Source organism: Orbicella franksi, chromosome 1 (assembly GCF_964199315.1).
Source record: "Orbicella franksi chromosome 1, jaOrbFran1.1, whole genome shotgun sequence".
NCBI lineage: Eukaryota > Metazoa > Cnidaria > Anthozoa > Scleractinia > Merulinidae > Orbicella > Orbicella franksi.
This window is the reverse complement of record NC_138145.1, coordinates 21,629,855-21,657,155: the sequence shown is the minus strand read 5'-3', so window position 1 is coordinate 21,657,155 and position 27,301 is coordinate 21,629,855. Positions and strand designations below refer to the sequence as shown.

Sequence of the window (27,301 nt, the reverse complement as noted above, 5' to 3'; positions counted from 1 at the left end):
GAAAAAGTATCTAAAGCCATATTAAATGCGAAAATTTAACCACAAAGTGGCTAAAAATTTGAAATATGTCGAATAGAAGACGCCAATCTTGAAGTCAACAAACATCAATAAAAGATTCAACTGGTCTTGAGTGGAAAGTGAGAACCATTGTCTTTCATCCAATCAGATTGAAGATTCCTTTGTGTTCACGTGGTAAACTCAAAATTCTATTTTTGGCTGTGTTTGAAACCGGACTCGAAGAGTTTGTATATGTATGCTTCTTGTCTTACCTGTTGGCTTACAGTGTTCCAGGGCAACTTTAAATTTCATAGGTTTACTCTTGCTGACATTGTGTTAACCGTTTCTTCGTGATTTGAATTCCTGTGCACTCTCCGCAGTGTAAACTGCTTGAGAAAATCGAGCCTGGAATTCCCGCGTTACTACGCTACGAGCGATAATTTTACCCGAATTCCGGTTGTTTGGTGCTCAAGAAGCAAACGAGAGGATTCAGTTTTAAGTGATAAAACACCGTTGTATTTGTATAGAAAGGACAAGAAAGCCCGGCAACTGGCGTATGGAATTATGGCCATGACGTCGCTTCTTTCAGCTGAACGGTTGTGTCAGACCTGAATATAAAGAACCACAAGGCCTTCGCTTGGCGTGGAAGCTTCGAAAGTTTTTAATTTGGCGTGGCGTAATCATCCAAGAAATAGAAATTAAACGTACACTGTTTTCTTCTCAACATGGCTCCGGTATCCTGGGCTGGGATTTCAACAAGGTAGTGTATTGATAAAACCTGTAAAATGGATGAAGACGAGCAGGATGTTTACGTGGCACAGCTTCATGAAGTATTCGACAGTTGTGACCACTCTGGAAAGGGTTTCCTCAACAGGAGCGAGCTTGTCGAGTTATGCAAAAAACTACAGCTCGATGACCAAGTTCCACAACTGCTACAGCAGTTATTGGGGAGCGAAGAGGCTGAAGGGCAGGTACGTAGAAGAATTTCACGCGTGTTCACCGATAAGCTTCGATGCCGTGGCAACAGATATTACTGGCGTCTGCGAGGCCATGTTTTCGAAGCTTATCTTAATTCAATACTCCTTATATATCCTGTCATTGGAGCATTGCTCTTAGTTTACGCTCCTAGTGACAATTGTATCAATCTTGTTTATGTTTCTGCCCGTGAGTTTAGTATTCGGCAGTATCATTCACTTGTAGATCGTTTTGTTTATTACAATGTAAGTGGAAATGTTTCGCGGGTCGTGAACAATCGGTTTGTTTACTTGCGGAATCATCGTTCGAGAATCAAATTGCTTCATATACAAGATGTAAATTTCATTGTCGATTTCAGATTTCTGGCGTTCAGTGATTCCGTTAGTTCATTTGTTATTGACATGTGACTGGTATTGCAGGTTAGCACGCTAACTGGGTTAACACAAAGTTTTCTTTAAGTTATTGCTACTGACACCCAAAGTGTTTCTTGTAAGAGTTATTGCCAGGGGCTTATGTGATCAGTATAATCACCAGGGCATGAAAAACAATTGCTAACCTCTCTCTTATTTTGAGAAGATGCCTACATGTATATTTTTTCCAATCAGCAAGCACTGTTCATTAATCTTTTTCTGGTGGCCAATCTGTTTCCAGATGGTTTTGTAGCTTGATACATCTACATAAATGTAATTACATCCTGAATTATGTGATATTATTTATTATGCATACCCCTTGTTGTGAGTTTGTTTGAAGTAACAAATTCCTCACTGATCAAACAGTGTAGTGACAATTTACTCACTTTTCTATTATCTGCTTGTTCTAAAAGTTCACCAAACTTTGCACAGGAACATGTGAAATCAACTTCATGTGTATGCAAGGAGATTATTTTATTCACTTTTGCATGAGATCTGCAAGGGAAGCTGATTATAAACTTCTTAACTTTGCAAAGAGTTACAATGCATTAATTCTGAAAGCAATATTTTCAAGGATTAGCCTGAGCCTTTGGAATTCTTTATCTAACCTTTAATTGGCACGTAACCTAAGTCTTGTTTTATGGCTGGATCAACATATACACATGCAAAATATACAACTGGAGCATTAATGAAGGTTGTTTGATGATACACACTGAGCTGTTAGGCATTTTTAAGTATAGATGTACATAAGCATGTAAGAACTAACTATATAATGTCCTGGTGTTTCAGCGACCTTGTGACACCATTATCAAGGAATGAATAAATGAAAGCTAGTTCAAAAGAGTAAGACCTGTAGATTTATATAAATGAAGTTATGTTAGACCAAGACTTAAGTTGTTTCAAAGTGTTGAAAAAATGTAGGAACAATTGACTGTAAATTAATGAAATGCTGCACATCAAACAATTAAGACCACGTCGGAATGTACAAACGGATTTGTTCAGCGCTAAAGTCTTTGTGTAACTTAACTTCATTTATGTAAATCCACAGGCCTTACTTCCTTTGAACTTACTGAAACATCAGGACATTATATCATTAGTTTTTACTTGCTTATGTATTTTAAAAGCACGGATGTAAATGTCAGGAAATACATTCTCTGCACAGTGTAATTCCTGTAACCATGGCTGTTCATATCCAGTTATTTAATAATAGAACCTGAGTTGATTACAGATAAAAATGTTGATAATGCATGTCGTGGACAGGATGATGGACTAGAAAGACAAAACCTGAAGGCATTCTGCATTGTTGTTTGTCCAGTTAGTAATAAAATTTTTCACTCAGAAAGCCAGCTTACTGATTCCAGTAATATAGTTAGCATATGGTTTATTGACCAAGCAGTAGTTGAAGATGCCTGGATATTGGCCAACATCTGTTTAACTAGTTTTTGTACCAAGATGCAATCTAGGTTGATAAACATACATGTACACAAAAAAGATCAAGGCCATTTTATATCCAGGGATCTTGACTGAATAAACTTTGTCAGTAAAGGATGTTATTTTATCGTTATTATGGCATACAGGACACTGTTTTATTTTAGGATACATATACAGTGGGCAACGCTTGCTGGGGTAGCTGTCCACAGTGCAGGATTTGGTTCAACTTGCTCACTTGTGGAGCTAGCCATATGATAAGATTGGTTACATACATTATACTCATCTAAAACTTGTCTGCAAATTTTGCATATAATTATAGCTAAATGTTATACTGTAATATAGGCTACAGTGTACACTTTAAGAGAAAACATCTTTTTATTACTGTCATTCTGTGAGGGCTATTAGAACTGAAAATCTTGTGGACAAAATGCACCTAATATCACTGTAATTCCAGTTTTACAGTATATTGGTCGGCATCTAATGCATTAGTCCTACTGGATTCCATGGCAAGCATAGCAATAGATTACATGAAACCATACTTTTAAAGAGGAGCAACTAGACATAAGAAAATTGATTTGAATAGTTTTATTTTAATTACATTTAAACTGTAGGTGTCTGCGAACTTCATAAAACAATGGTATTCACCAGATGTCTTTGCCTGCACATTATTATGTGTAACTTTGGGTTAGTACCTGTACTACACTCGTGTAGTTATTGTGCAAGCTAAGAGTTGCTTTTGAATTCTCAACATGCAGTGATCAACAGGGACAATATTGTACAGCTTTACCTCTTTACATTACACACATCAGATGCCTTGCCAAGCTGAGAGATTCACAAAAGCTAGTACATTTTTACAGTTGATTAACTGTTTGAATATGCACACATAATTATCTGAACCACTTTGTACAAGGTTGTACACACATGAGTATGTGTAACATGAAAGATGTTTAAGCTGTAAATTCAGCTGAATAAGTATGTGTTAGTGATGTTGTAAAAGATGGTGTTTGAGCTCAATCCTTCTCAGCCTTAAGAATTATATCAAGATTCCACAAGCTTTTGTTTACTTATTGCTTGTAAATTACTGCATGCACCTGTTTCATTGGAAAGAAAAATGATTACAGCTTCTCTCAAGTTATTTGAAAAATTATCGGAAAAAAGCAGAAATAAAATTGTCTTTTTGGTCTTATTATTTCATTACGAAGAGCTTTAACCTTTAGACTGATGAACAAAAATGTTTACCAAAGTTTGATATAAGATAGAGAATTCAAAGTGACTGTTAATAAAGCTGGTGGTAGAATTATTAAGGGGACTGAGGTTTGAAAGCTTTTGTGAAGTGCAACAGGTGACTTGAGTGTGCTGTTTGTGAACGGCTTGTGGTGGGACATGCTAAGTTGGTGTTTACATTGAAATGTAGTGGTGCAGAGAAATGTTTCAGACGTAGATTCAAAATCACAGAGGAGTGTTTGGGAACTTTGACAGTTGAAATGACCTTACAAAAGCATCATAGCTGCATTGTTCTTTTTGTGTGTTGCTTAACATTTATGCGATATAGTTTCAAAGATTCAGTTTGTGATGAATATTATATGAGGTTAAAGCACCTGTTCTCTGACATCATTTCTGTGCTCTGTTTTTTTCCTGTTTTTTGTAAGGTTTTAAACTCATTCCTTTGTTGTGGAAGCCTTTTGGTTGGCTTTTTGTAAACTAAATCCAGTCTGCTCCCTTCACTGTTCTGCTCTCATTATGAAAGAGCTAGTATGTGATTACCTTGCTAAGGAGGTCACTGTTAATGGCAGAAAACTCAATGTAAGTAGCAGAGTGCCGATATCAATCCAAGACTAAAATAAATGGTGCATGTACATAAATTTACAGAATTGTTAGTGCTTGCCTTTGAATTTCATGGACTTTCCAACATCTTTGTGACAAGTTGATTTCATTCTTTGAACAGTATTTTATGTTGTGAAAGTAAATTTGGAAAAAATACACAATCATATATCTACAAGTAGCAGTCCTATATACACCATAGCCTCTAAGTGGTTCTAGTGTCTTCATAGTGCATTGGCTTAGTTAATTTTTGTTTCCTGTTTTAAGCTGAACTTGAAGTGCATTTATCAGTATTATTATATTTCCTGATCTGTTTGAGAGTCTAAGATCCGGTGAATGGGCAAATTCACTGCCTGCTTTATTAAGCTTGACCAGAGTTCACTATCTACATTGTACAATATGCATGTACTTTCTTCAAAATTGCTAATAGTTGAGTGACATGAAGACCATGAATCAAATAACCTATGGAGGTTCCACAACATGTAGTGCAGCATATTGTCTTAAGCAGGTAATTCTGCATGACTGGAAAAATATTGAAGTTCACTCTGTTACTTTTATCATGACACCTGATTAAGATGCAAGTAGGGGATGTGATGTACAGTGGCAACTAAATTTGTATAACATGTGGCAACAAGACAATGAAATACTGACAGAAGCTTTACGAGCATCCAAATCTCCAATATGCAGAGGCCAAAGAGATGGCTATCTTGTGTGTGACAGTAGAAGTGTACCATGGAAACCCAGGGGTAGATAGTCAGTTCAGGAGGAACTCAAATGGGCAAGAGTGGTGCTAAAAAAAAGGCTTTGACTTATTTTATTTCCCAACTGACCTGACTTTGTGTACTTTTGAACAGTGTACTGTATGTATATATCTGCCCTGGCTAGGTTTATGTACATGTAGTGTTTTGGTATGCCAGTCTGACAAGAACTTATAGCGTAGCAACTGCACAATTTATAATGTGTGGTGTCCAGTACTGTAGGATGGTCTCTGTTAGCAATGCACATTCAATGAATTGTAATTGATTTTGTATGAATTTGATGTGTAGGTGACATTTGATGACTTCAAAGAAGGATTTGTAGCTGTGCTGTCTCAAGCAATTGAACAATTATCCTCTAGTGAGGATGAAGAGCAACCATCTGATTCTACTGCAGGTGTTGAATCTAACTTTATTGCCAGTTTAATTAATTTTTTGTCATGCAAAAGACAGCCATGCATGTACATATGTACATGCATTTTGTCTCAGCCAGTTATTACTGTATGCAAACAGTACCTTCTTTTGTAGCAGTAAAGTATACAGTATACTGTACATGTTTGTTTATGAGTTGATCTCCTGCAGGGCAAGTCAAATACAAATGACAAGTGCAAACAGCCACACAACGCACTTACCTTTCTAATAAGAGATTAATTTTATTATCCAACTGGTCTAAATAATTATAAGTACTTGCCCTTATATGTCTCCATCAGGTAAGTAAATTAGCTGAAAAAAAATCTAACTCAGTGGCATCACAAGAAATTTGCACTCTTTTCACTGCATGTTACATGTAGTTGTACATTTATCACATGTACTTGTTTCCACGTTATTTATTTTTGGTTTTTACAAGAGCATGATTTGTACTCTACTGTCTGAAGTTAGTTGAGCCTGAAAAACCACTTTGAGTGAACTCAAAAGTGTTTTGTACACTGCACATGTAAATCAAATTGACAATTCATTGTTTATTTTCAGAACCACCCAAGCTAGTGGTAAATGAGAAGCGTTATGGAAGATGGTCACGACCCGATGCATCTTACTCAGAAGATCTGTACTCTGCTGATGATGAGAGCATGATTGAAAGTCGGCCGGAGAGCCGTCTGAGTGACTCTCATCTCACGTCAGAAGTAGATCACCACGAGGCCCCTACACGAGAGGTGAGAACACTCAGGGTGCTTTCCTTTGGGATGATCTGGATCGGGACCATAGGTCAAAGATTACTTGAATCATGGAACATCAAAAGTTCCTTTAATGTACCATGATCTGAGTGATCTTGGACATTGGTTTTGACGGGATCATCCTAATGGAACCCACCCTCAGATAAACTTAAATTATCAGTTAAAAACAGTAAGTCCACGATATATGTTACATAAATCTTCACTAAAAAACTTTTTTAAGATACCTACTGTACTGAAGGACTAGATTTACTAGTAATTTGAAAAGGCAGTGAATTTTAAAGCTTTGGTGTGCAAAATGAATTGGATCTATATCCACATGATACTACCTCAGATTAGATGAGGGCGACTTCAGCATTAAACTTTATACTCGATTTACATGTACCAGCAGGATGGACAGTTAGAAATATTTACCAACTAAAAAGATGTCAAACGTTTCTGGAGAAACATGTTAATTGTTTGTTTGTGTTTTCTTTTAAGTGCATCACATAGAATTTGACGGCCTTTGTATTTTCATACTTGAAGCTCTCAAATTTCAGCTTCAAAGCTCTAAAGCATACTAATAAAAGTGTATTAATTCGAACTGTGATCTTAATTTGTTTTCCAGGAAAAGCCTAAGTTAAAGAGAAGACTATCAAGCAGAAAGAGTAGCCTGAGGAACAGTATACGTCGTCACAACTCCAAGCAAAGGAAGTCACGTGAAGACTCTGTGATTGTGAATGACTCAGATGGATTGGATGGAGGAGGACCATCGAGTGCATCTCCTCATCCCAATGGAGTTAATTCAGGTGTGCTTCTAAACTTTGTGGAGCTCGGTCTTGACCTGTGCTTTCAATAATACCTAGCACCCTCTAGAGATTCAGGTAACAGGGCTTGAAAAAAGTGCCGTTTGGTCATGTGAGAGAAGTTTTGTACTAGATGTACTAGATGTACTGACTAAATGAAGGAAAGGGCTAAGACGTCTTTGACAGTTGCTTGTCTAAAGGACAAGATAGAATTCAATTCTTTTAAGCCCTGGTGGGCATTTTGTTGGAATTGCTAGGCATAATGTTGGCAATTTTCAAAACTTGGTCCTCGAAAGAATTTATTTGTTGTGGGTATCTCTAACTGCTCTCTGATGAGTGCTGTGCCAGAGCATCCACTTACTTCAAGTCATATTGACCAAGGAGCATCATGATGGAATTCACTCTGTTCCCAAGAATTGGAAGTGACTTGACCTTTTACTTTTTACTGTGACAACATCCTTGATTGTGTAGTGTTTGATAAGCATGGTTTTGTCAAAAAGGAGAGTTCTACCGGTAATAGACAGAAGATGAAAATTACATTTTTTTTTTTGTTTCATTGTCAGGGTATGAGTCACCCAGTGAAGAAGATCAGTTGCAAGCAATCTGGAATGAAGTAAATGTTGGTGCGACTGGTTTTCTGGACAAACATGAACTGTCAGTGGTGTGCGATCACATCGGCATGGACTCCATGAATGAACAGGTTTGTAAAATAAATATTCAAAAATCTAAGCTTCAAGGACAGATCTAGGATTTTTCTTAGGAGGAGTGCACCACTAAGGAATGGTGTAACTGACTGGCAAGGTAAACAAATTTTAAAAGAGAATGTGAAGAAGAAGGCTTCATCTCAGGGGGGTGGGGTGTACACCCCCTGCATCCTCCCCCTAGATCCACCCCTGAGAATTGCTATCACAAAATGCTTGCATGTTCCTGTATCTCTGAAATGTGGTTCCTTATTGGCCAATAGATGGAGGCTGGTTTGGCAAAAAGCCTGCTCCCCAAACCCTCCACTTGTGTGACTATATTTGGAACTGTAATACTTGGAAATAAAAATTTGGTTGAACTTTTTTTCTTACTTGTATAAGAACATATTTAATATGTGGTTGTTTAAATATTTTTAATTATTTCAGGAGCTGGCTCTCCTGTTTGAGGAGCTGGATGAAGATGGTGATGGTCATGTGAGCTTTAATGAGTTTCTTCATGGTCTGTTTGCGGCTAAGGACTTTCAACAATCTGACATAGAGCCTGAGTGGGAGCAGCAGCAGCAGTCCACACCTTACAATCAGGCACCACCAGCAAACTTCACTTCCAAAGTAAGGGTCTGTTAACAAATAATAGTAATTAGTCATGTCTTCAGGATTTACAGCTGTGCCTGAAGAGTTATGTCTCTTCTCTTGTGTTCAATTTATCTCCCTTGTTTCTGAGTTGGTAACTTTATGTGTCACAGTGCAAGGTCTTTCTTTTCTGATTTCATGCTTTCAGAAGAGACTATAATAATATTGCTTCCTCAACTCAGAAAGAGATGGGGGGAAACCCAAAATGTGGAAAATATTACTATGGGATTTACATACTTGAGCCAAGTATTACGTCCACTGAACATAAAGGGCCAACCCACACACAACCGTTCTCATGTGGCTTTGATAGCTCAGTTGGGAGAGCATTGCACCAGTATTGCAAAGGTCGTGGGTTTGAATCCTGTTCATAGCCTGAAAAAATATTTTTTCAGGTCTTTTATCCAGTAGTGTTATGGCTGCATTTGCATCTATCATTATGGAAAATATTAATTTGAATATTCAGCTTTGAAGGGAAAAGCACCAGAATCAAGAGAATGTCTTGGACCCTGAGGGTACTTTTAGGTGTATTAATGATGTAGCAAAGCCAGATTCCTGTGGCTTTTTTGCCAGCCACATGTACATATGCAGTTGTAGAGGAGGTAATGTACATGAAATTGTAATTTTTTGTAATGTAGTTGACATCTGTTCTTTACAGGGTCAGAGAAGATCACTCAACCAAGACGACTCTTTTTTCCTATCAAGAACGGGTGGAAGCAGTTCAACATTTGGTAAGCAACGTACAAAATAATTACCACCAATGTAACTAAATTAACTGATTTGTCTTTGTATTGTCTCTTGCAGATCTTTTTACACTTCTAGATCCAGAAAATACAGGGTGAGTCCTGAAATTAAGCATACATGAGACACTTCTCTATTGTAACTTAGATGTTAATTTGTTTATCGGGATTATGTCTTATCCAAAGTTTCTACAGAAAAGTGCATGTAATAGGTCTTGAGGAAGTAGCCAATAAGGCCAGCCACCTACTCCAAAGATGAAGCTAAAACTTCAAACTTCTTTATAAGAATTTTAATTCTGTAGCTCAGTGGTTAGAGAGCCTTTGCAGTATCAGGGATGTCCTGGATTGGAATGTAGTCTTTTTTTCTCTTTGTTTCAAAGTGGCATTTGCAAATCGCCATTGCTAATGACATTCTGATAAAACAAAGAAAATAGCAGACCTGCTAATCCAGTCCCAGACTTCGTTTGTCCCACACTTGCTACATATTGAACATTTCACCTTATAAGGAATTCAAGTTGATAAACAAAAATTATTTTTGTGAAGAAACAAAATGTTCAATCTAATATGTTGCATTGTCTTTTTTTTTTGTCTTGTTGTTGTTGTTTTTTTTATTTAGTTTTACTAAAAAAGAAGATATTAAAGAGACCTGGCTGGCCCAGGGATTAAACGAGGCCATTCCGCTTCTAGAGGTATTGTGTTGATTGAATGAATGTTCGATCCCTTTAAGTTGCAATCCGCCTACTGCCGCACAATGTACAGAGAACAGGTACATGCATGGTGACCTTGTCAATAATTCTTACTTTGAATTTCCTCTTTACAGGACCTAGAGATGGACGTGGAAGGTAAAGTGAGTCTTCATCAATTAACCAACTTACTGGAATCTGTTGTGGAGGAGCAGAGTGATGGTAAGTTAAATAACGCTTAGATGAAAGAGGGTTTTTTATTACATGAACGTGACATTGGGGGAGTCATCTTTGCTGTTCAAATAAAGCCCCTCCCCTCCCCTCCTTGTCTTCCCCTCCTCCCCTCCTCTTCTTCCTACCCTCCCCCCTTTCTCCAGCTCTCCCTTTTAACATACGTGTACATGTAAAATCTCTTAAGCGTCTTGAAGTGCTATGATACTAGTGTAAATAACGAGTTTAGAGCTGCACCACTGATCCGCTAGTTGTACAGTGTATGAAGCTAATGAGAGAGTGCAAAGGTTGGGGTTGGCAAAAACATCGTTTCGGAGTTTCCTCAGTCTAAGCTGATCAAAACTGAGATCCACTAGTAACCCAGCGATAGTCTAGTAAGGTTTCAGTCAGCTAATCTGGAAAGAAAACACCTAGCTTTCGGATATCGAACTTGACTTTTCTCACACGCTGAGTTATGATCAGACTATTAAAAACCTGCAAAGAACACTATTGGTAATGATCCCAAGGGATGGATAGAAAGACAATCACAGATACAAAACAACACACAGAGTCACTTAATGCAGCCTCGTGTTCTACTTCTAATTCGTACAGTGCTACATGTAACTTAAGACAACATTTTGCTTTATTGTCGTTGTAGGTCTACCAAAAGCGGTTGTGAATATCTACAAACACGAAGTTATCCATCTAAAGTAAGTGTAATAAAAAGATTACCGCTGAATAACTCAACAGTTTAAGTTCAAAAACTCAATCTCTATGATATAAGCTGTGTGCAAATGAAAGAAGTGCATGACTTATTCTCTTACCGAAATTCTGCGTCTCAGTTCATCGAAGTTACTCTCGTTTTGGTCTGGGCTTGCGCTTGACAACGTTGGTCGAATGGAAATTCCTGTTCAGTTCTCAGTTTTAGAACTCTGGCAAATCTCGACAACCCTAAGCAGCCAAACAAGAGTGCTGGCCGAACCTTGAAATTTCGTCTACGCTTGAAACAGTTGTAACCTGCTGCTCACTTTAGGGCAGCTTCATGTTCTTGTATCATTCCGTGTGATATCAGCTCATGATGTGACTCGAGATTTGACACTTGCTTCTATTTTGTACTTGTCGCCCTTTCATTCTGACAATTGCTTACCGCGATTGTTTTGTGTCGTGTTTTCTAACAAAAAGGATTTTTGCAAAATTTTACGCTGAAATTTGTTTGTATTAGTAACTCTTTGTTTCCTTCACGTATTGAAATTTGATAAGTGAGGTGAAGACGTCAGTAATAAGGCGGAAGGAGTAACCCATTTTATTTTCGGGCGTATCATGGTGTCATTTCTGTTTTTTGAACCAGTACTTGTTTGTTTACATGTCGCACGCGCGCGGGCGCGGTGCCTTGTCACTTTCCTGTGCCTTGATTGGCAGAAACGTTCGTTTCCTCCCACTTTTGGCGGGACTTTCTAGGGTGTAGCTATTTGACAAGCCAAGTGATCTCAATTGGAAACACTGTCCAACCTCCACTTTCCGGCTAAGACATTTTATTTTGTGCTCAATATTTCAGTTCTGCACCTTCCCACGCGTAGTTAGCAGATATAGTTAGTTCTTAACGGTGATGCTCGGGCCGTAGAGGCTGAGAAATTTATCTCTCGAATGGCGAGGTCGCAATTAGAAATACGACAAATCGAAGGCAAAGAATCGTCTTTGCGGTATGACGCCGAATCAGAATCCTTTTCATCGGACAAAGACAAAAACAAAGGGCTCTCCGATTTTATGTCACGTCTTTCAAGGTAGCTGTAATTTTATTAGTTAATCTTTTTTCTGACAACTTGATTGTTAGACGTTTGTGCATTTACATTTTACCTCGTCTAAAAGGATGATACTAAAATAATCTTACTTTCAAAAGTAACAATAAGTTTATTCCGTGATGTACCTCAGGTTGTGGAGAACAAGTGTTATCCGATTGAGCAATCAAGCTCGATTCTCTGACAAGATTTCACTAATTATTTCTCCATTGTTGTGCGTGTTTTGTGCAATTGACGTTTTTAATTTAGGTATTTCATCCGATAATTACCTCTTGAATCTCCAATTTCTATGCCCCAGTCAGAATGGCGATCGGATTGCGTTTGGTTACGCCTCAATGCCAGTTTGAAAGAAGACATTTTGTAGCGAGGATATTTGACAAAAGTATTTCGGCGAAACTAGTGTTGTACTCGCAGTAACGGGCAAAGTGTTTTCCTTTCATTGTTTTGTCTGAAGTAATAGAAACACTCGCAATTAGCGCTTCTTTTTTTGTTTTACACGTCGACTTGTAAATTATTAATATACTTAATCTCCCTCTTTCTGGGTCGCCCATAATGTTTATTGTAGAGTCGCTTGTTTGTATATGGCGTTGTTAATCTTGAAAATTTTTCGTCTCAGGTCTCAGGTAGAGTCAGTAGTCGCCGAACGAGATGCTCTCAAGGAGAATCTGTCTAAATTCACGGAAGAGAAGGAGATGCTTATTGTCGAGAGCGAGGATACTGCACAGAAATTAGAAAAACTACACGAGACGAAAATGAGGTGAGAGTTTGGAAGAGTCCGTGTGCAAATTCTCGTGTCCTCTTCACGCCAATCGACAGTGCCGTCTTATGCACGATCTTCATACTTAATCTTCATATTGGACCCCATATTGTTCTTGTAATGTTAGTTTAGAGACTTCAGCAGTTCATCAAGACAATATCGTCTCTTTTGCTGTGGATGATTCTCTTTGTCTCCTCACCTGTCTGATATTCCTCACCTGTATTGATATTTTGAAGAGAATCTAGACGTTTAATTATTGTTCTTGGAAATTTAAAGGTTTATCAGAATCAGTCGATCGTGAGATTAACACCTGTATGAATGTCAATGAATTCTCGTGGAGATAAATTTCTTTTTGCCACCTGCTAGCGTGGGAATTCTTATAGAAGTAATTTAATTTATTTTATGTAAATAAGACAACCTGGAACATTTTTCTAACAAGAACACTCAGCTGTGTGCAGTAAGATAGGCTAGCAGTCGACAGTGTCATTCTAAAAAATAAATGTAGAAACTTAGCTTCGTTCTCGCCAGGCAGTGAGCAGCCTTTGGCCATGACATAGATCTCAATATCAAATCTCCTAACTGATTGTGATACATTTCGTTAAGTATGAGTTCTAAGAATTTGTTGCTACTGTTCATCTACACAAGATCTTCTAATTCAAGATTTGCCCTATAGACCTTTCCCGCATTCCACTTCAGTGCGTTCGAAGAGTAGCTCCAGAGCGAGGTGGGGTGGACATTTTTATACATTTGCCATTGTTTGTCGAAATGCTGGAAAGGTCTATTCAAGTAACGTACCTGCTTGACAAAAGAGGGAAACTCTTAACGAGGATATTATCCCAGGGAGGTATTATCCCAGGGAATTTACTGTACATGTACCTCACGAGGCTTTCGTTGTACTTTTTTCCCCCCAGGGATCAAGAAAATCTCTACACGGAAAAGATGCAGAACTTGCAGCAAACACTGGTAGAAGAACGAGACAAAATTTTACAGAACGCTAATCAACAAAGATCCGTGCTAGAAGAATCACTTCACAGCACTAAGACCGAAGAACAGCGTCTAAGAACCAAACTGGCTGAAGCCGAAGAGGTGGGTCTGCTTGCTTGCTTGTTCTCTGTTTTCCCTCACGCGAATCAAAACAACAACAACAACAACCAACCATTTTTTTTTTTTTTGCCAGATTTACAATAAAAGAAAAATCAGCACAAAAACAATTGATTTAATTAGGCAAAGAAAGTGCTTTGATTGTAAGAAAACTAAACGAGTTGAGTAGATAGAAAAAGTTAATGTGCTTTACCTTGGTTGCAACATGCATAGTCAAAGAGAAGAGAACACAAAGAAAAAGATAATAAAAAGATAAAAACAAAAAGCTGATGTATTTAATGAAATTGCAAGATCTCAAAAGCTACGCACTCTTTGTCTCACTTTGAAGAAGTTCCAAACGGAGTATACATGTACATTTTATTTGCATTCGAATTTAAACTCAGTTCTTCTTTTATTAGGAAATCTTACGGCTCGAGAAAGCGCTATCAGAATCTCAGGAGAAACTCGTCGAATCGGAAAACGTCCGAGAGAGACTGGAGAAAGAATTGGAATCCATGTCAGATCTGTCAAGCAGGGTAAGGGGTTTTGATGACTTGTTTAGTTGTATTATTTTTGATAGTAGTTTATTATTTGGAATGTACAAAATTATCTTCAAATCAAAAGAAATCCTAGTCCAGTTCTTGCCCCCTCTCTCCAACGCAATGTTACTCTCTCGGGAGAGGGACCCACTCCCAAGAGCGTCGCATTGCGTGACTGAGAGGTCAGAACTGAACTAAAGAAACCCTCGAAACAGTAGTTTACTAAGGTAGGAAATATCAAATTGGTAACGATAAACTGAAAAAGGAAAAAGTAAGGTTCATATTGGGAAGATTGTAATTGATCACGAATGACAAAGTTGAAAAGTATGAGCTAAACGTTCTCCGTCACATGAATTCATCAAGTTGCTAACATTTGATTTTCTCTTTCTCACAGCTGGCTGAAGTCGAGAAGCAGCAGCTGCTGAAACAACAGCAGAATCAGAAAAACAGCAAAACCGTCAGGGAAATGGAGCGAATAAACCGAGTGAGTACTAAGGCAGAGTTGCCAAGCAACGTAACCTGAGTGTATGACGTCAGTGCAGGGGCTTTCGGCGCTCGCTCTCTGTTATTATTGTGTAACGAGGACTGGAAACTCCAAGAGGGATTTGCCAGAAATTTAGGGACACTTCGACCACTGAGACTAAGGCTATGTACACACTGGGTGCCCTAGCACTAATTCGTGGGCACCTGCACAAAATTGTGTTGCGTTCAGACACTGGGTTCTCTAAGTACTCAAGTATCAGTTAGTGCCTGAGTACAAGATCGAGACCATGTAACCGGGCACGGTCACGAACACTTGGAAAAAACGGTGTGTTCACATTAGTGCCCAGCGGGAATCCGTACTCGGCACCAAGTGTGAACATAGCCTAAAAGGAAAATGGTGACTTCTGCTCCGGTGAGACGCTTGTCGATCATTCACTTCAGTAGAAACAAGAGCACACATCGGTAAAATAGTTGGAACGATCGGACATAAAATTTAAGGGATACCTTTGTTTCGCGTTGCTACAGTCGTTGTTGTCCTTCTAAATCTTGCTGTAGACGATTTGCGGTCAGGTTGCCAAACCCTTGGCAGCCGTTTTTGTCGATCTTAGCGTCAAGTTTGTTAAATTCCGTTTCTTCCCTTTTAGGAACTTCGAGACGAAAACGACGAACTGCGTCTCCAGTGCGAGGCTCTGACTCAACAGGTCAACAGCTCGGTCAAACGACGACCCAGTCATAGGAAACGACAAGACAGCCAGAAGGTGCATCGGCACGGCTCGGTACTCTCCGATTACACCAAGCCCACGGTCATTAAGCGGAATAAGGAGGGTGTGACGTCATCCGATGAGTCAGATACCGCTGACCAGCCAGACGGTACGCGTGTTCCTTCTGTGCGAGTCAGCGGTGATGGCGGGTCAAATGAGGACGCGGGTAAGCAGCACTTGATTGATGCGCGCGCAAATTGTCGTTATCTAATGTGCCCTGTAGTCAGTTCGGTGTTCCAGTTTTCTTGGGTTTTCTTTGTGTGACGGTAGTTAAAAAGCAGTGTATTGGGGATGTTTGTGTGTTTGGGTGATGGAAGTGTGTAAAGCAGAGGCCATCTTCAAGCTTGCTACTTGAACAAAGTGTTATTTGTCATCTGTTTCTTTCCACGTTTTTTATGTGCGACGTGATAGTGATTTTCACATCTTAATGTTCTCCTCTTACTTGAGCGAATGAAAACAACCATTTTCTCTGTGTAGTTTAACTTGTGGATGTCAGCTTTTTTTTTAGCTTGAATGAGAAGTAAAAATTACTAATATAAGATGTCATTTTACGTGCAACAGCTGCACCTCGCGTTTTTTTTATTTTTTATTTTGCGCGCTTTGCGTTTGACGCTGTTGAATCAACTTACGTGCTGAATTGTTTGACCTGCCATCCGCACCATCACTGATAAACTACCCAGGTTTATTGGATGGCAACACCGCTAACCAGTGTAATAATAACATTTGTGTCTTACTAATGATATGTTGACTGACTAAACGCACGCACCCTGTACCACGACGACACCTCCATGCACATCAGTCACCTTACGAAGGCTTATGGACTCGTCTGCTGGTATTATTTCTGTACTTCTGGCAACCTTTGACTTCAATTCTTTGACTCATAGCGTGAATTCGACTGCTAAATGAATCCAAGTTTGCATGTGTAATTCGAAGTCTCTCCTGAACCACTTCAAACTGTAAACTTGTCTTCAAGTTTTCAATTCTACGCTGATTCTATCCCTTCCTTATCTGATGTGACTGTATTCTGCTCGCCTCACTAGAGAGGTCGCAGGTCTTTATGACCTACAGGACACTGAACGTCATCTCGAGAAACTAAAATATTTAGCATAATCAGAGAAAACCTAACAATTTTACTTTGATTTTTTAGAGCGAATTACAGAATCTCATTAGGAAGCAAGGATGTCTAACAATGCAAGCAACACTGATAAATTGCACTTTAGACAAACTTGAAAACTTTTAGCTCGGTTTGGCGAATTTTAGCTTTGATTCTTGTCTGAAGAAAGGGCGTGCCATTGCCACGTGGATTCTTGTTGTCTGCGCTCCTTTGGTACTTATGTGTCGTTCCTCTTTGCCTTTTCTGTTCTTGTCTTCATCTTGTTTCTTTGTTTCCGTTTTCTCACTGCAACAGGTCAGTTTACTGATGACGATGCTCCTCCTCTTCCGTGGTCTGTGGAAAGCGATGAACAAATTATCGTTGCGAGAACAGAAGGTTTTTCCCCTGTCTCTTGTTGCTGTTCTGTTGTTTTTGTGCTCTTTTGTCAAGCATTCATTTGGTCCTGTCTCAACTGCAACTCAGAGTTCCTTTACCTTTTCCATTTTAGCTTGCTTTAGCTTTTTTTCCTTTTCTTTCATCGCCTATTTCGCCACGTACTTGCGAAACTCATTTATTTTCTTGAGATTAAGGCTCTGAACTCTTGTTTCTATTCGTTAATTAATTTTTTTTGACGTGGCTCGATGAGACGTATTTTCTGCTTTCCTTGTGTTCTCTTTCTAAACGTACTGGCTTAGCACATATCACTGGTGTATGAAGATTACATTTTGCTCCCTTCCCGCTGTATTCTACACGGGATTGAAGTTTCTTCGTTCTCCGTTTTGATCAGGGGTTCAGAGAGGAAGTGCGGATCTACTGCACTACAGCAATGAAAGAAATGACTAGAAATAAGATGAACTGCACGAAAAGTTTGCGCATTTGTGTATGGTGTGGCGTTAATGAGTGGAAGCCCTCGTGAATATCTTGTTTAACGATCACTTTATTCTCTTTCTTTCCACAGACGACTCCCCAGAACTGGAAGAAAAACGCAGTAAGTTCTTTGGCAAACATTATAGCTCGTGCTTTTATAGACATGTCTTTTTTATGGTTCGTAATCGGTGGCACGTTTTCTTTCTGCTTCAGAAGTTATCGAGAAGCTTGAGAGCGAACTGAAGGAAAAGGAAGAGCAGATCATGAACCACAAAGCCAGAGTCGAAGAACAAGAATCTTCGCTTAGCGAGCAAGAAAAACTCCTGTCCGACCAGAAAGTCTCCTTAACGGAGTTCCAAGGGAAAGTCCAACAGCTTGGTGAGCAGGTGAGAGAACAGGAAGCACAACTGAAGGCCAAAGAGGCCACCATCCAAGAACTCAAGAACGACATTGAAAGTCTGACGGGTTCCCTTAACTCTGACAGCCAAGAAACGAGGAAAAGATATGATACCGAGCTGGCGAACCTTACTGCACAGTTTACTGGTGAGATGGAAGGACTACAGAAAAACTTCAACTTAGAGAAAGAACAGGTGGAGAAAGAGTATCAGGATAAGATGAAGGATATGGAACGTTCGCTGAAGAGCGAGCAGGAGAACCTTAAGGATGAACTAGAGAGTGGTTTTAGACAGGAAAGAGAGCTGCTTATATCTGAGTACGAAAGTGAGAAAACTGAGATGGCGGAGGAGCATAGAGGCGAGAAAGAAATGCTCGAGAGGTTGTTTAAAGGAGAGCTGGAGAACGAGAAGAACAAAATGGAAATGGAGGAGAAACGGCTGGTGGAGAAACTTCAAGCCATAGAGACGGAAAAGACCGAAGTGGAGCTAAAGTTGATGAACGAGAAAGCAGAACTTGAACAACAGTTTAGGATAGAGAAGGCCGAGTGGGAACTACAGAACAGCACCAAGGCAGCGGCAATGGAGAAGAGCGAATACGATTGGACAATTTTAAAATCGGAACTCGAGAGCGCGCACCAGCAGCAAATAAGTACGCTGGAGAATAAGTTTAAGAAAGAGAAATCCAAAATGGAGGAAGAATTCTCTAACGAAACATGGGACCTGAAACAGGCTCATGCCAAGGAAGTGGGAAGCCTGAAGCAAAGTTTTGTCGAGCAAAAAGCGGAACTTGAGCAGAAATTTGCCCGAGAAAAGGCGGAGTTACGAGAATCGTTTACCCGAGAGAGGAATGAGCTTGAACAGAGGTTTGCCCGAGAGAAGGTCGACTTGAAGGAGAATCTTGAAAATGATCACAATCATACAATGGCGATGAGAGAGGCCGAATTGAAAAACGGTTTCCTGAAGGAAAAAGCGACTTTGGAGAAACAATTCGACGAGGAACGAGTTAAAATCGAGGAAGGCTTTCACGAAAATTCGACGCATAGTGAATTGGCTTTTCAAAAGTGGAAAGCGGAACTTGAAGAACATTACACAGAAGAAAAAGCGAAACTTTTACAGAACGGTGCTCGAGAAAAGGCTGAACTTGAAACACGATATAAAGATCAAATCACCGAGCTGCAACAGGCGTTCACCGATGGAGAGGCTGGGCTGAAAGGGCAGCTCAAAAACGATTTCTTGTGCTTGCTAGCGAAACACAAGGCAGATTTAGAAGAGAGCTTTTCCAAGCAAAAGGCGCAGCTAGAGGAAAGTTACTTGCGTGAAAAGGAAGCATTTGAGAAGAGCGGGACAGTAGGTTTGCAGGAAGTACGGGAAAGCTATTCTCGCGAGAGAAGCGAGCTTGAAGAGAGCTACCAGAGAAAAATCAAGGACCTTCAGAAAAATTACATGCGAGAAAAGCAAGAGCTAGAAGAAGAATATGTACAGGAAAAGATTGCACTCCGGTCGCAGTTAGAGAAAGAGTACGCCACAAAACTGAAAACCGAAACCGGTCTGCTCGAGCAAACTGTTAAACATCTGCAAGATGAGATTAATTTCCTCAAGGAGCAGAAGCGAGAGCTTGAAGCTAAAGTTCAAACGCTCGAGCTCAAAACTTTAACCCGCAGCGACAAAGAAGTCATGGAACTGAAACTAACTCGCGAGAAACTGGTCGAGCTTGAAACCAAGGTAGACTCGCTGGAGAAAGAGAAGGGGCTCATTCTGGAAAACAGCATTAAAGAAATCACAGAACAGAAAGTCCACCTGGATGAACTACAAAGGGAGAAGGCAGCCATGGAAAAGGAAGCTTTGGAAAGAGAAGGAGAACTACTGGAGGCCGAGAAGGTAAGTATTTGTAAAATAATTTTGTTATTTATTCTTACTTACAGCACTCAAACAAAGATAGACTAAGGCCCAGGTCAAACGTCGAACTTCACGAGACGAACTAACTTGCAATTTGAGTCGATCCAAACGGGTAAAGCTCGACCGTTGGGTTAAACGTCGAACTTAATTCGAATTAACAAATTGACGTCAGTTTTTTATGCGTCTGTCCTCTTATTGATGATAAATTGCGTCATAACATTGTCAAAGTGGCTGTGGAACCACGAGCCGCAGTGTTGATCGATTTAAATTCAGTTGGACGAACTCAGTTGAGTCGAACTAATCATGAACTTATTTCGCTCAGTTAGGTGTTTCATGTGAAGTTCGACGTTTGACCTGGGCCTGGGCAATAACATTTGCAGCACCAAAAGGAAATGTTTTTAAGCCATGATATCAACATTCAAATTGTCCTTGTTGGCTCTATACAGTTCCTGTAGAACCAGATTGGGAGAATTTGTTTTGTATGTATGAAGGTAGTATTCTTTCGATCATTCTGTTAATTCTCATTTGCCAGTCGGTGTCCATCAGTAAATAAAATGTAACTGACTTGAGCACTAAATTTGTGCGTCCATTGTTGCTGTGATTTCACAGTCGACGTACATGAGTACAGTTCAAGCTTAAAGTTTTGATGCGGAATGAGTAGGTATCAAAGTTAAAACAATAAAAGTTATTTCCATACAAATAGTATTTTTAAATCCTCTGATTAAAAGCTCTGGTTCTCTTATTTTGTTGTAGGCATGTATATTAGTGTTGGAATGTTTTTTGTGGACTACTCTTTATTCTACAGGAAAAAAACTATCCGCCTTCTGGATTTGGTATTTCTACACATATTGTTATTCTTGTTTCCAGTATTTTTGTTATCTATTCCCTGAGCTGTGGATTTGTTAGTTTTTGTTTATGACATCTAAGTAAGGTATTGGCGCTTTATTATCAAAGGTGAAGAGTGAAGGAATGGGAAGTGAAGTCAAGGAACTTAAACTTAAGGTCGACGAGATGGACGTGCTTTTAAATCTTCGAGCCTCCGAAGTCGATGATTTAGAAGCGAAGGTTCGCGAGCACAGTTCGGAAAACGAGAAGCTGAGAGAAACTTTCGGGAGCATGGAGGCCGAGCTTCAAGAGACCAAACTGAGAGTTCAAGAACTGGAAGTCAGTTTAAATTTAAGCATTTCAGAAAAAGAACAGCTACAGGAGAAATTAAAGGAGAGAGACTCGCAGCTGAATGGTTTGGCTTCAACCGAGGCCGAGCTTAAAGATATCAAGAACAAAAGTCAGGAAATAGAGGACATGTTACGCACTCGCGATCGTGAAAACCAGGAATTGAACAAGAACCTATTGGAAAACAATTCTGAGCTAGAAAACGAAGTGGCGGAGCTCCAGAGCGATTTGAGAAAATCCATGGTCAAGACGAAAGAGCTTGATGCGTTATTAACTGTCAAAGAAAGTGAAAACCAGGCGCTGGAGAAGAAGGTCAATGAGTTCAACAAACAGAAGACCAAGCTTGAGGACAGGATCTCTCAGCTGGTCAATCAGCTGGCAGATGCAGAAACAGTTCGACTCCAAGAACTGCAAACGCGCGTCTCACTCTGGGAGACTGAAAACAAGGATTTGGAACAAAGGCTGAACCAGCGCAACAATCACAATTTCGAGTTGGAACAGAAGGTGAGACAGCTGACTCAAAAGATCGCAGACAAGGATGACATCAGGGTGAAGGAACTAGAGCGCATGCTTGCCGTGCGGGAAAGTGCGTACCAGGCCCTCGAGGGAAGATTCGAGCAGCGCGGGAACGAAACAGGCCAACTAGAGAAACAAGTAACACAGCTGACTCAAAAGCTTGCCAACATGGAAAACATCAGACAGAAGGAGTTTGAGGCAGAGCAGGTCTCGTCAACTGTTGGTCTTTATTTTGTTCTTTTGTAGCATTGAAATTGTTTTTAGCAAAATGCAGCTAAATTAATGCCCCACTCTGCTAATATGCACAAAATCCTGGCCAGATATTCGCTACTTACGCTTACGCTGGTTTCACGTTGAAAGCACTGCTTCTCTTCTAACAATAGTTTATTGCTTGATAGCTGCTAACTTAGTAAGCACTCACTGCCTTATAACTCAATGCTTTGTCACTTGTTTTCTTTGTGTTCCAACTCTCTCACGCATTCTTTTCTATCACCAGCTACAAGGACTTTTGATTACTAATGTGTGACTGCGCTTGACGTTACTTATGTGTGATAGTGCGTGAATTACTCGTGTGTGACTGCACTTGACGTTGCTAATGTGTGACAGTGAGTGACTTACTAATGTGTGACTGCACTTGAGGTTACTAATGTGTGACTGCACATGATACGGAATAAATTTCCGCGGACGGCTTCTTGTAACCGACCAATGAAAAGCCAAGTTTTGCCAAATTGTGGACTGGAACCTGGTACACCTGAGATTAAACGTAACACCTTCGTTTCTGCCCTCAATTAATACCCTAAACGACAACTTGTAAATAATAACAATGTAAGATAAGATAAACTTTGCAAGACTCGGAAACTATTTACTACATAACTTGCACGGAGTGTTAAAAAGCGACAATTTAAGAACGTTAGCAGATTTAATGAAAAAGAGAATAGCTATTTTGTAAAGGCATGAAACAATCTAGCGTGACATGACGCCAGGTTTAAATTAATGATGTTTTAAGTTCAGACTTTGAGAAAAATAAACTGCTAAGGTACTCTTGTAACTAAGATTTTTGTTTCGTAAGAATTGTAAATCGCATTATTCAATAACAACAGCAGTAATCAACCTTTAAATAATCTGGTTTGCGAATTTGTCTTACGGCAAGTATTAAAAGTTTTGATACGAAAGTTAAATCTTGACAACATTGAAACTTTTAAATGTTAAATTTTGTTGTTTCTGTTTTTCAGGGGGGTGGGGTTCCGTGCGCAATGAGTTGTATATTATCGTATATCGTCTTAAACACTTTCTATAACTACACTATCAAAAGCATTGTTCTCTAGTTGACTGTCCTTTACTTATAAGTGATGTACTCCTAAATGTAGGCTTTGTAAACGTTACCAGTGTCAATTGTAACCACTGTAGGTGACCCATGCAATTTAAATTTAAATAAACTGATATATCTGTAAACTTTGTAAGAGAGTTATGTAACTACTTAATTACAGTACAAACTTATAGCGGTCATCTTCTATAGCCCCTCATTGCTTTATGTTGCAGAGTGTGAAAAGTCGCCTTGTTAGTCAGCGTTATGGCGGTTTCGATTGTAGAACTTAAACCAATGTACTTAGACATGACGACATGTTCACATAGCCTCAAACCAACTGTAAATGTTTATTCTTGTGGTTAATCTTATTTCTTTACTATCCTATGCATTGCATTACATGGTAATTACTATCTCATGCGGGCATTGGTTTGAAACGCTTATCAATGTAATCGAGCTTGCGTTCAATGTTGTCCTTTTGTAGCTTATTAATCGGTGTATTTATTGTATCTAAGAGATAACACTTTCAGTCGAGCCTCTTAGGGACAGCTTCAGCCCGTACGCATGAGAGCAGACTCCAAGTTGTGTGGAGGAATGTTTTTACCTCGAGCAAGAGCAACTTCCATAAAGGTGATCAGCACACACGTGATCAGCACATTTTGTGACCTTCAGTAAGGGACACCTCCATAAAGGAACACTTAGTCGCTGTCCCTAAGGGAGATTCGACTGTTCATGTTTTCATGCCCTTCTTGACCCTAATTCACAGTATTCCCGATACTTCACGTTTTTCTGCAGGCCAAAAATGATCTCATCACAATGGAAAAGAAGCTGGAAGATATCCAAGGAAAGAAACAGGTTTTGGAAAAAGTTCTGAAAGAAAAGAACGCTAAAGCGAACAACCTTCAGGAAGAGGTGTATGTGCTTAAAGAGAGACTCGCTAATGCACAGTCGACCCACAAGAGAGAATTGGAGACTGAAAAGCAGAAGGTATGTTTTGCCAGGGGGTTTCAATTCCTTGGTCTCTATGAAACGGTGGACAGAGAGGAAGGTGTACCGGGGTTTATACTGAATAATTGATATCCTCATTCTAAGACCGTTTTTAAAGAGAAGGTTTGTTTGGCAACGTGAAAAACTGTTGCGACGAGATCTAGACATGAGAACTTTTACAAAAGGAAGGATTGCCATTGTCGATCCCAGGTCCTATAAGCGAGGGTTGGGGCCCTGGAATTGAGGTTGAAAAGATGCATAGTGGTGGGGGAGATCTCATTCCCCTAACTACACTTTAAAAGTACCAGGAATTGCGGTGAATCTTAAGACTCTTCGCAGCATTATATAGAGGGATTGTATGTGCCTCGGTTTGTTTTGCTAATTCTGTGATGTACAACCTGAAATCAGACGAAATCGAGGAAATAAGCAAGGGTTACACCGATATAGAGGCGGAAATATATGTATGTAGTTGTAAATCCTGAGTGAAGAACAAGTTGAAAGAAGAGACGATAAGAGAAAGCTAAAGTTGTAAGAATAGGGAAGGAAACAAGTCGCCTTAGTTTGCCTGACTTAACCCTTTTAAGGTTAGGGACAACTTCACCAAGGAGTAAGCGTATTTTTGTGACTAGTACATTTGTTTTGTTGTGTGGCTCTCGTATTTCTTTGGGTGATATTGCAGCTCTCGTAAGGTCTCACATGAATGGCTTACTACCTTTTGGGAGAGCAATAGAACAAACAACAAAAACAATGCCCTAGCCCTAAAACAATAACAGCTGCTAACAATGAAGAGAATTACAAGCTTACGAGAGCTGCTTCACTTCTGATTTCTTTGTTCGTTGTAGTTAGTACTGTGCACCACTTAGTTTGTTTGTACGTATATGTTGCTAGATCTTGTTTCAGCTTGCGTTACGTGATTGTTGTTGCATGTGCGTGATGTCCCGTGAAATGTTATATGACATGTGGTAAGGTGTGTCCTGTGATTACGGTAAGTCGTTTGTTTTGTATGTGATTGTTTTTCGTCGTTACAAATTTCAGTTCTAAGGGCGATCTTCTGAATTGAATTTTTCATCCTGCAGGCAACACTTGCGAATACCGAGATGACAACCATGAAATCGCGCCATCAACGTGAAGTAGGCGAGTTGAAAGAACAGCTTCATCGAGCCAATATGGCGAGCGAACGGGATCAGGCGCTCAGGGAAAAAGTTTTCAACGAGGCGAAAGTGGAGGTTATGGCACTCAGCAAAAAGGTTCTTTAAATTCTTTGCTTTTCTAAACTTTTGGTGTTTCATTGCATACAGCACATCAGCGCGAGAACAGAAAGACTAACTAACTAGCGGGAACTAGCTTTGAACGACCGCTGAATTTTTGGCAAATTTGTGAAAAAAAAGCAGTAATTTCCTTGGAGGAATAACATGAAACCGGAAATACATTGCATAAGTAGAAGGCGGGAAGCCATTTTTCCAAACTTGAGCTGCAGAAAGTTTTACATAATCAAGGTAGTAGTAAATAAATAGTCTGGAACCTACAGCACAGTAGAAGTTGTTGTTCATGCTGCCTTAGCTCTGTGGTACACCAACCACAAAATCTAAGAGTATGCTTTGTTTTTCCAGCTCGAAGAAAAGACTCGTAGACTGCGAGAGCTAGAAAGTGCGAGCAATTTGTGGGAAGGAAGGATACGACAACTGGAAAAAGAGAAACTCGAGATAGAAACCAAATTAGCACAAACTCGAGAAGCATTAGATGAGCACGTGGCACGGCTCAGTAAACAGGTGATTATCACATGGTTTGCCAAACATGGTTTGCCTCTTCGTTCAGTCATTGGTCACCGTTTTCTTATCCTCTACTCCCGTGTGAAGTCTATACCATATTTGGGAGTAGTCCCATTGCGAGTTTACTTTACACAAGAATGCTTGATTGAGGTTTGTTTTCTTTGGACCATGGGCAAGCTCATTCTGCCTGCAGATTTAAGTCATTTCTTCTCTTTTGATCTTAGTCTCTGTTTCAGAAGTAGGAGATCTTTTGGTGCTGAATTCTCGGGGCTTCCTCACCACTTTAACTTTCTATACACGAGTAATGCTTTTTTTTTTTTTCTTGTTGTCCTTCAGCTTCAACATTCAGAAGTTAGTGCAACGCGTTCGAGCAACCTCGTCCAAGAACTGTACATAGAAAATGCCAAGCTTACAAAAGCTCTTCAACAAACGGAGGCCAACGAGAAAAGAGCGGAAAAGGCAAATAGGCAACTAACAGAACAAAAGAGAGCTCTACAAAGGGTTATTTCTAAACTTTGTGGAGCTAATGCCATTGCTTAAAGGTAAATATGCATCGAAAAGAAGAGAACAGAGCTGTACAAAGAGTCACCTTTAAACTGCCCGGAGCTTATGTTAGTACCTGAGTTATAGAGAGTGTCTGGTTAGAACTCGTGGGCAAGTATATGCTGTGGTGATCTTCCACGAAGAGCTGCTGGCATTCTGTTCTTGTCGCTGTTAGTTAGGTTGTGATCTTTGCCTGGGTCCCTGGTGTGACGTCAGTCGCGTTTTGTACTAACAAAATTTGGACAATTTATTGGACGATTCCCATTCCGTTCACTATGTGCAAGAGGAACCTTACAGGACAAATATTTACATCAATTAGACGTTTTTTGTCTTTTGCACGAACGGTAGAATTTTTTGAAAATATTATTGCAAATACCATCTATTCCACAAAGACCCAGCACTTTGGATTAGTAAGCATTCCTCAATTGAACTGATCAACAAGGCTTTAAACCGACTGATTTTGATACGTAGATGAAACTATTTTTGTAATGTCTTAAATTCCTCAGTTTAAATCCATATTAATCCTATAGCACTACATAAGCCAAAAATGAGAGAGCGTTTTTTCATAACTTCTATAGTGTTTGTGTCAAATAACGGCCGCTGAAGCCGCTTCGTAATACTTTTATGAACTTAAAAAAGGATATAAAGCGCAGCTATATTTGATCGCTACTGCCTTATGGAAACTAAGAATCTCAACAGAATTGTTGTCAAAGTTTCAATTTTTGTACAGTTTACACTTATTATGAAACCCATTCAATGTATCAAGTTGTCTTCCGATCCAATCAATCACTCAGTCAGTCCACAATTAAGCTGTACAATTGGTCGATGCAGTTTCGTCCTGAAATTTAACATATTATGTCAGCACGAGTCCATAATAAATTGAGAAATTTATAATCATTTGTATAAACAATATTAGGTCCTTAAAACGGAACTTCAATCACACAGTATGTGAAACAAGCAAATCCGGTCGTTGTGTAAATGTACGATTCTCTCGCGTAGTTCACTTTCACATATCGCAAATAAACTCAGCCATTCTTTA

The 27,301-nt window shown here is 39.5% G+C and overlaps 1 protein-coding gene across 3 annotated transcripts; it reads left to right on the top strand.

Moving 5' to 3' along the window:
• Positions 1-27,301, top strand: LOC145497065 (uncharacterized). 3 transcript variants are annotated; one of them, XM_081476871.1, is made up of 23 exons: positions 1-968; positions 5,681-5,786; positions 6,359-6,540; positions 7,166-7,346; positions 7,907-8,043; positions 8,471-8,653; positions 9,330-9,402; positions 9,476-9,509; positions 10,028-10,100; positions 10,232-10,316; positions 10,963-11,014; positions 12,717-12,857; positions 13,769-13,943; positions 14,357-14,473; positions 14,871-14,960; positions 15,604-15,829; positions 17,772-17,801; positions 17,894-19,953; positions 20,926-21,867; positions 23,759-23,950; positions 25,027-25,197; positions 25,561-25,719; positions 26,056-27,301. In XM_081476871.1, the coding sequence occupies exons 1-23, from the start codon at positions 783-785 to the stop codon at positions 26,257-26,259; spliced, it is 5,799 nt and encodes a 1,932-aa protein (XP_081332997.1). In that variant the 5' UTR covers positions 1-782; the 3' UTR covers positions 26,260-27,301. The 3 variants fall into 3 exon arrangements, with proteins under 3 accessions (XP_081332997.1, XP_081332988.1, XP_081333004.1); XM_081476862.1 differs by having other exon boundaries at positions 15,604-15,886; XM_081476878.1 differs by lacking the exon at positions 20,926-21,867 and having other exon boundaries at positions 15,604-15,886.

Bases quoted from the DNA above. Each gene is read 5' to 3' on its own strand.
- LOC145497065 (XM_081476862.1), top strand. From the start codon at position 783: ATGGATGAAGACGAGCAGGATGTTTACGTGGCACAGCTTCATGAAGTA. The intron at 7,347-7,906 runs GTGTGCTTCTAA...TTTCATTGTCAG, and splicing joins TCCCAATGGAGTTAATTCAG to GGTATGAGTCACCCAGTGAA. The intron at 9,510-10,027 runs GTGAGTCCTGAA...TTTTTTATTTAG, and splicing joins CTAGATCCAGAAAATACAGG to TTTTACTAAAAAAGAAGATA.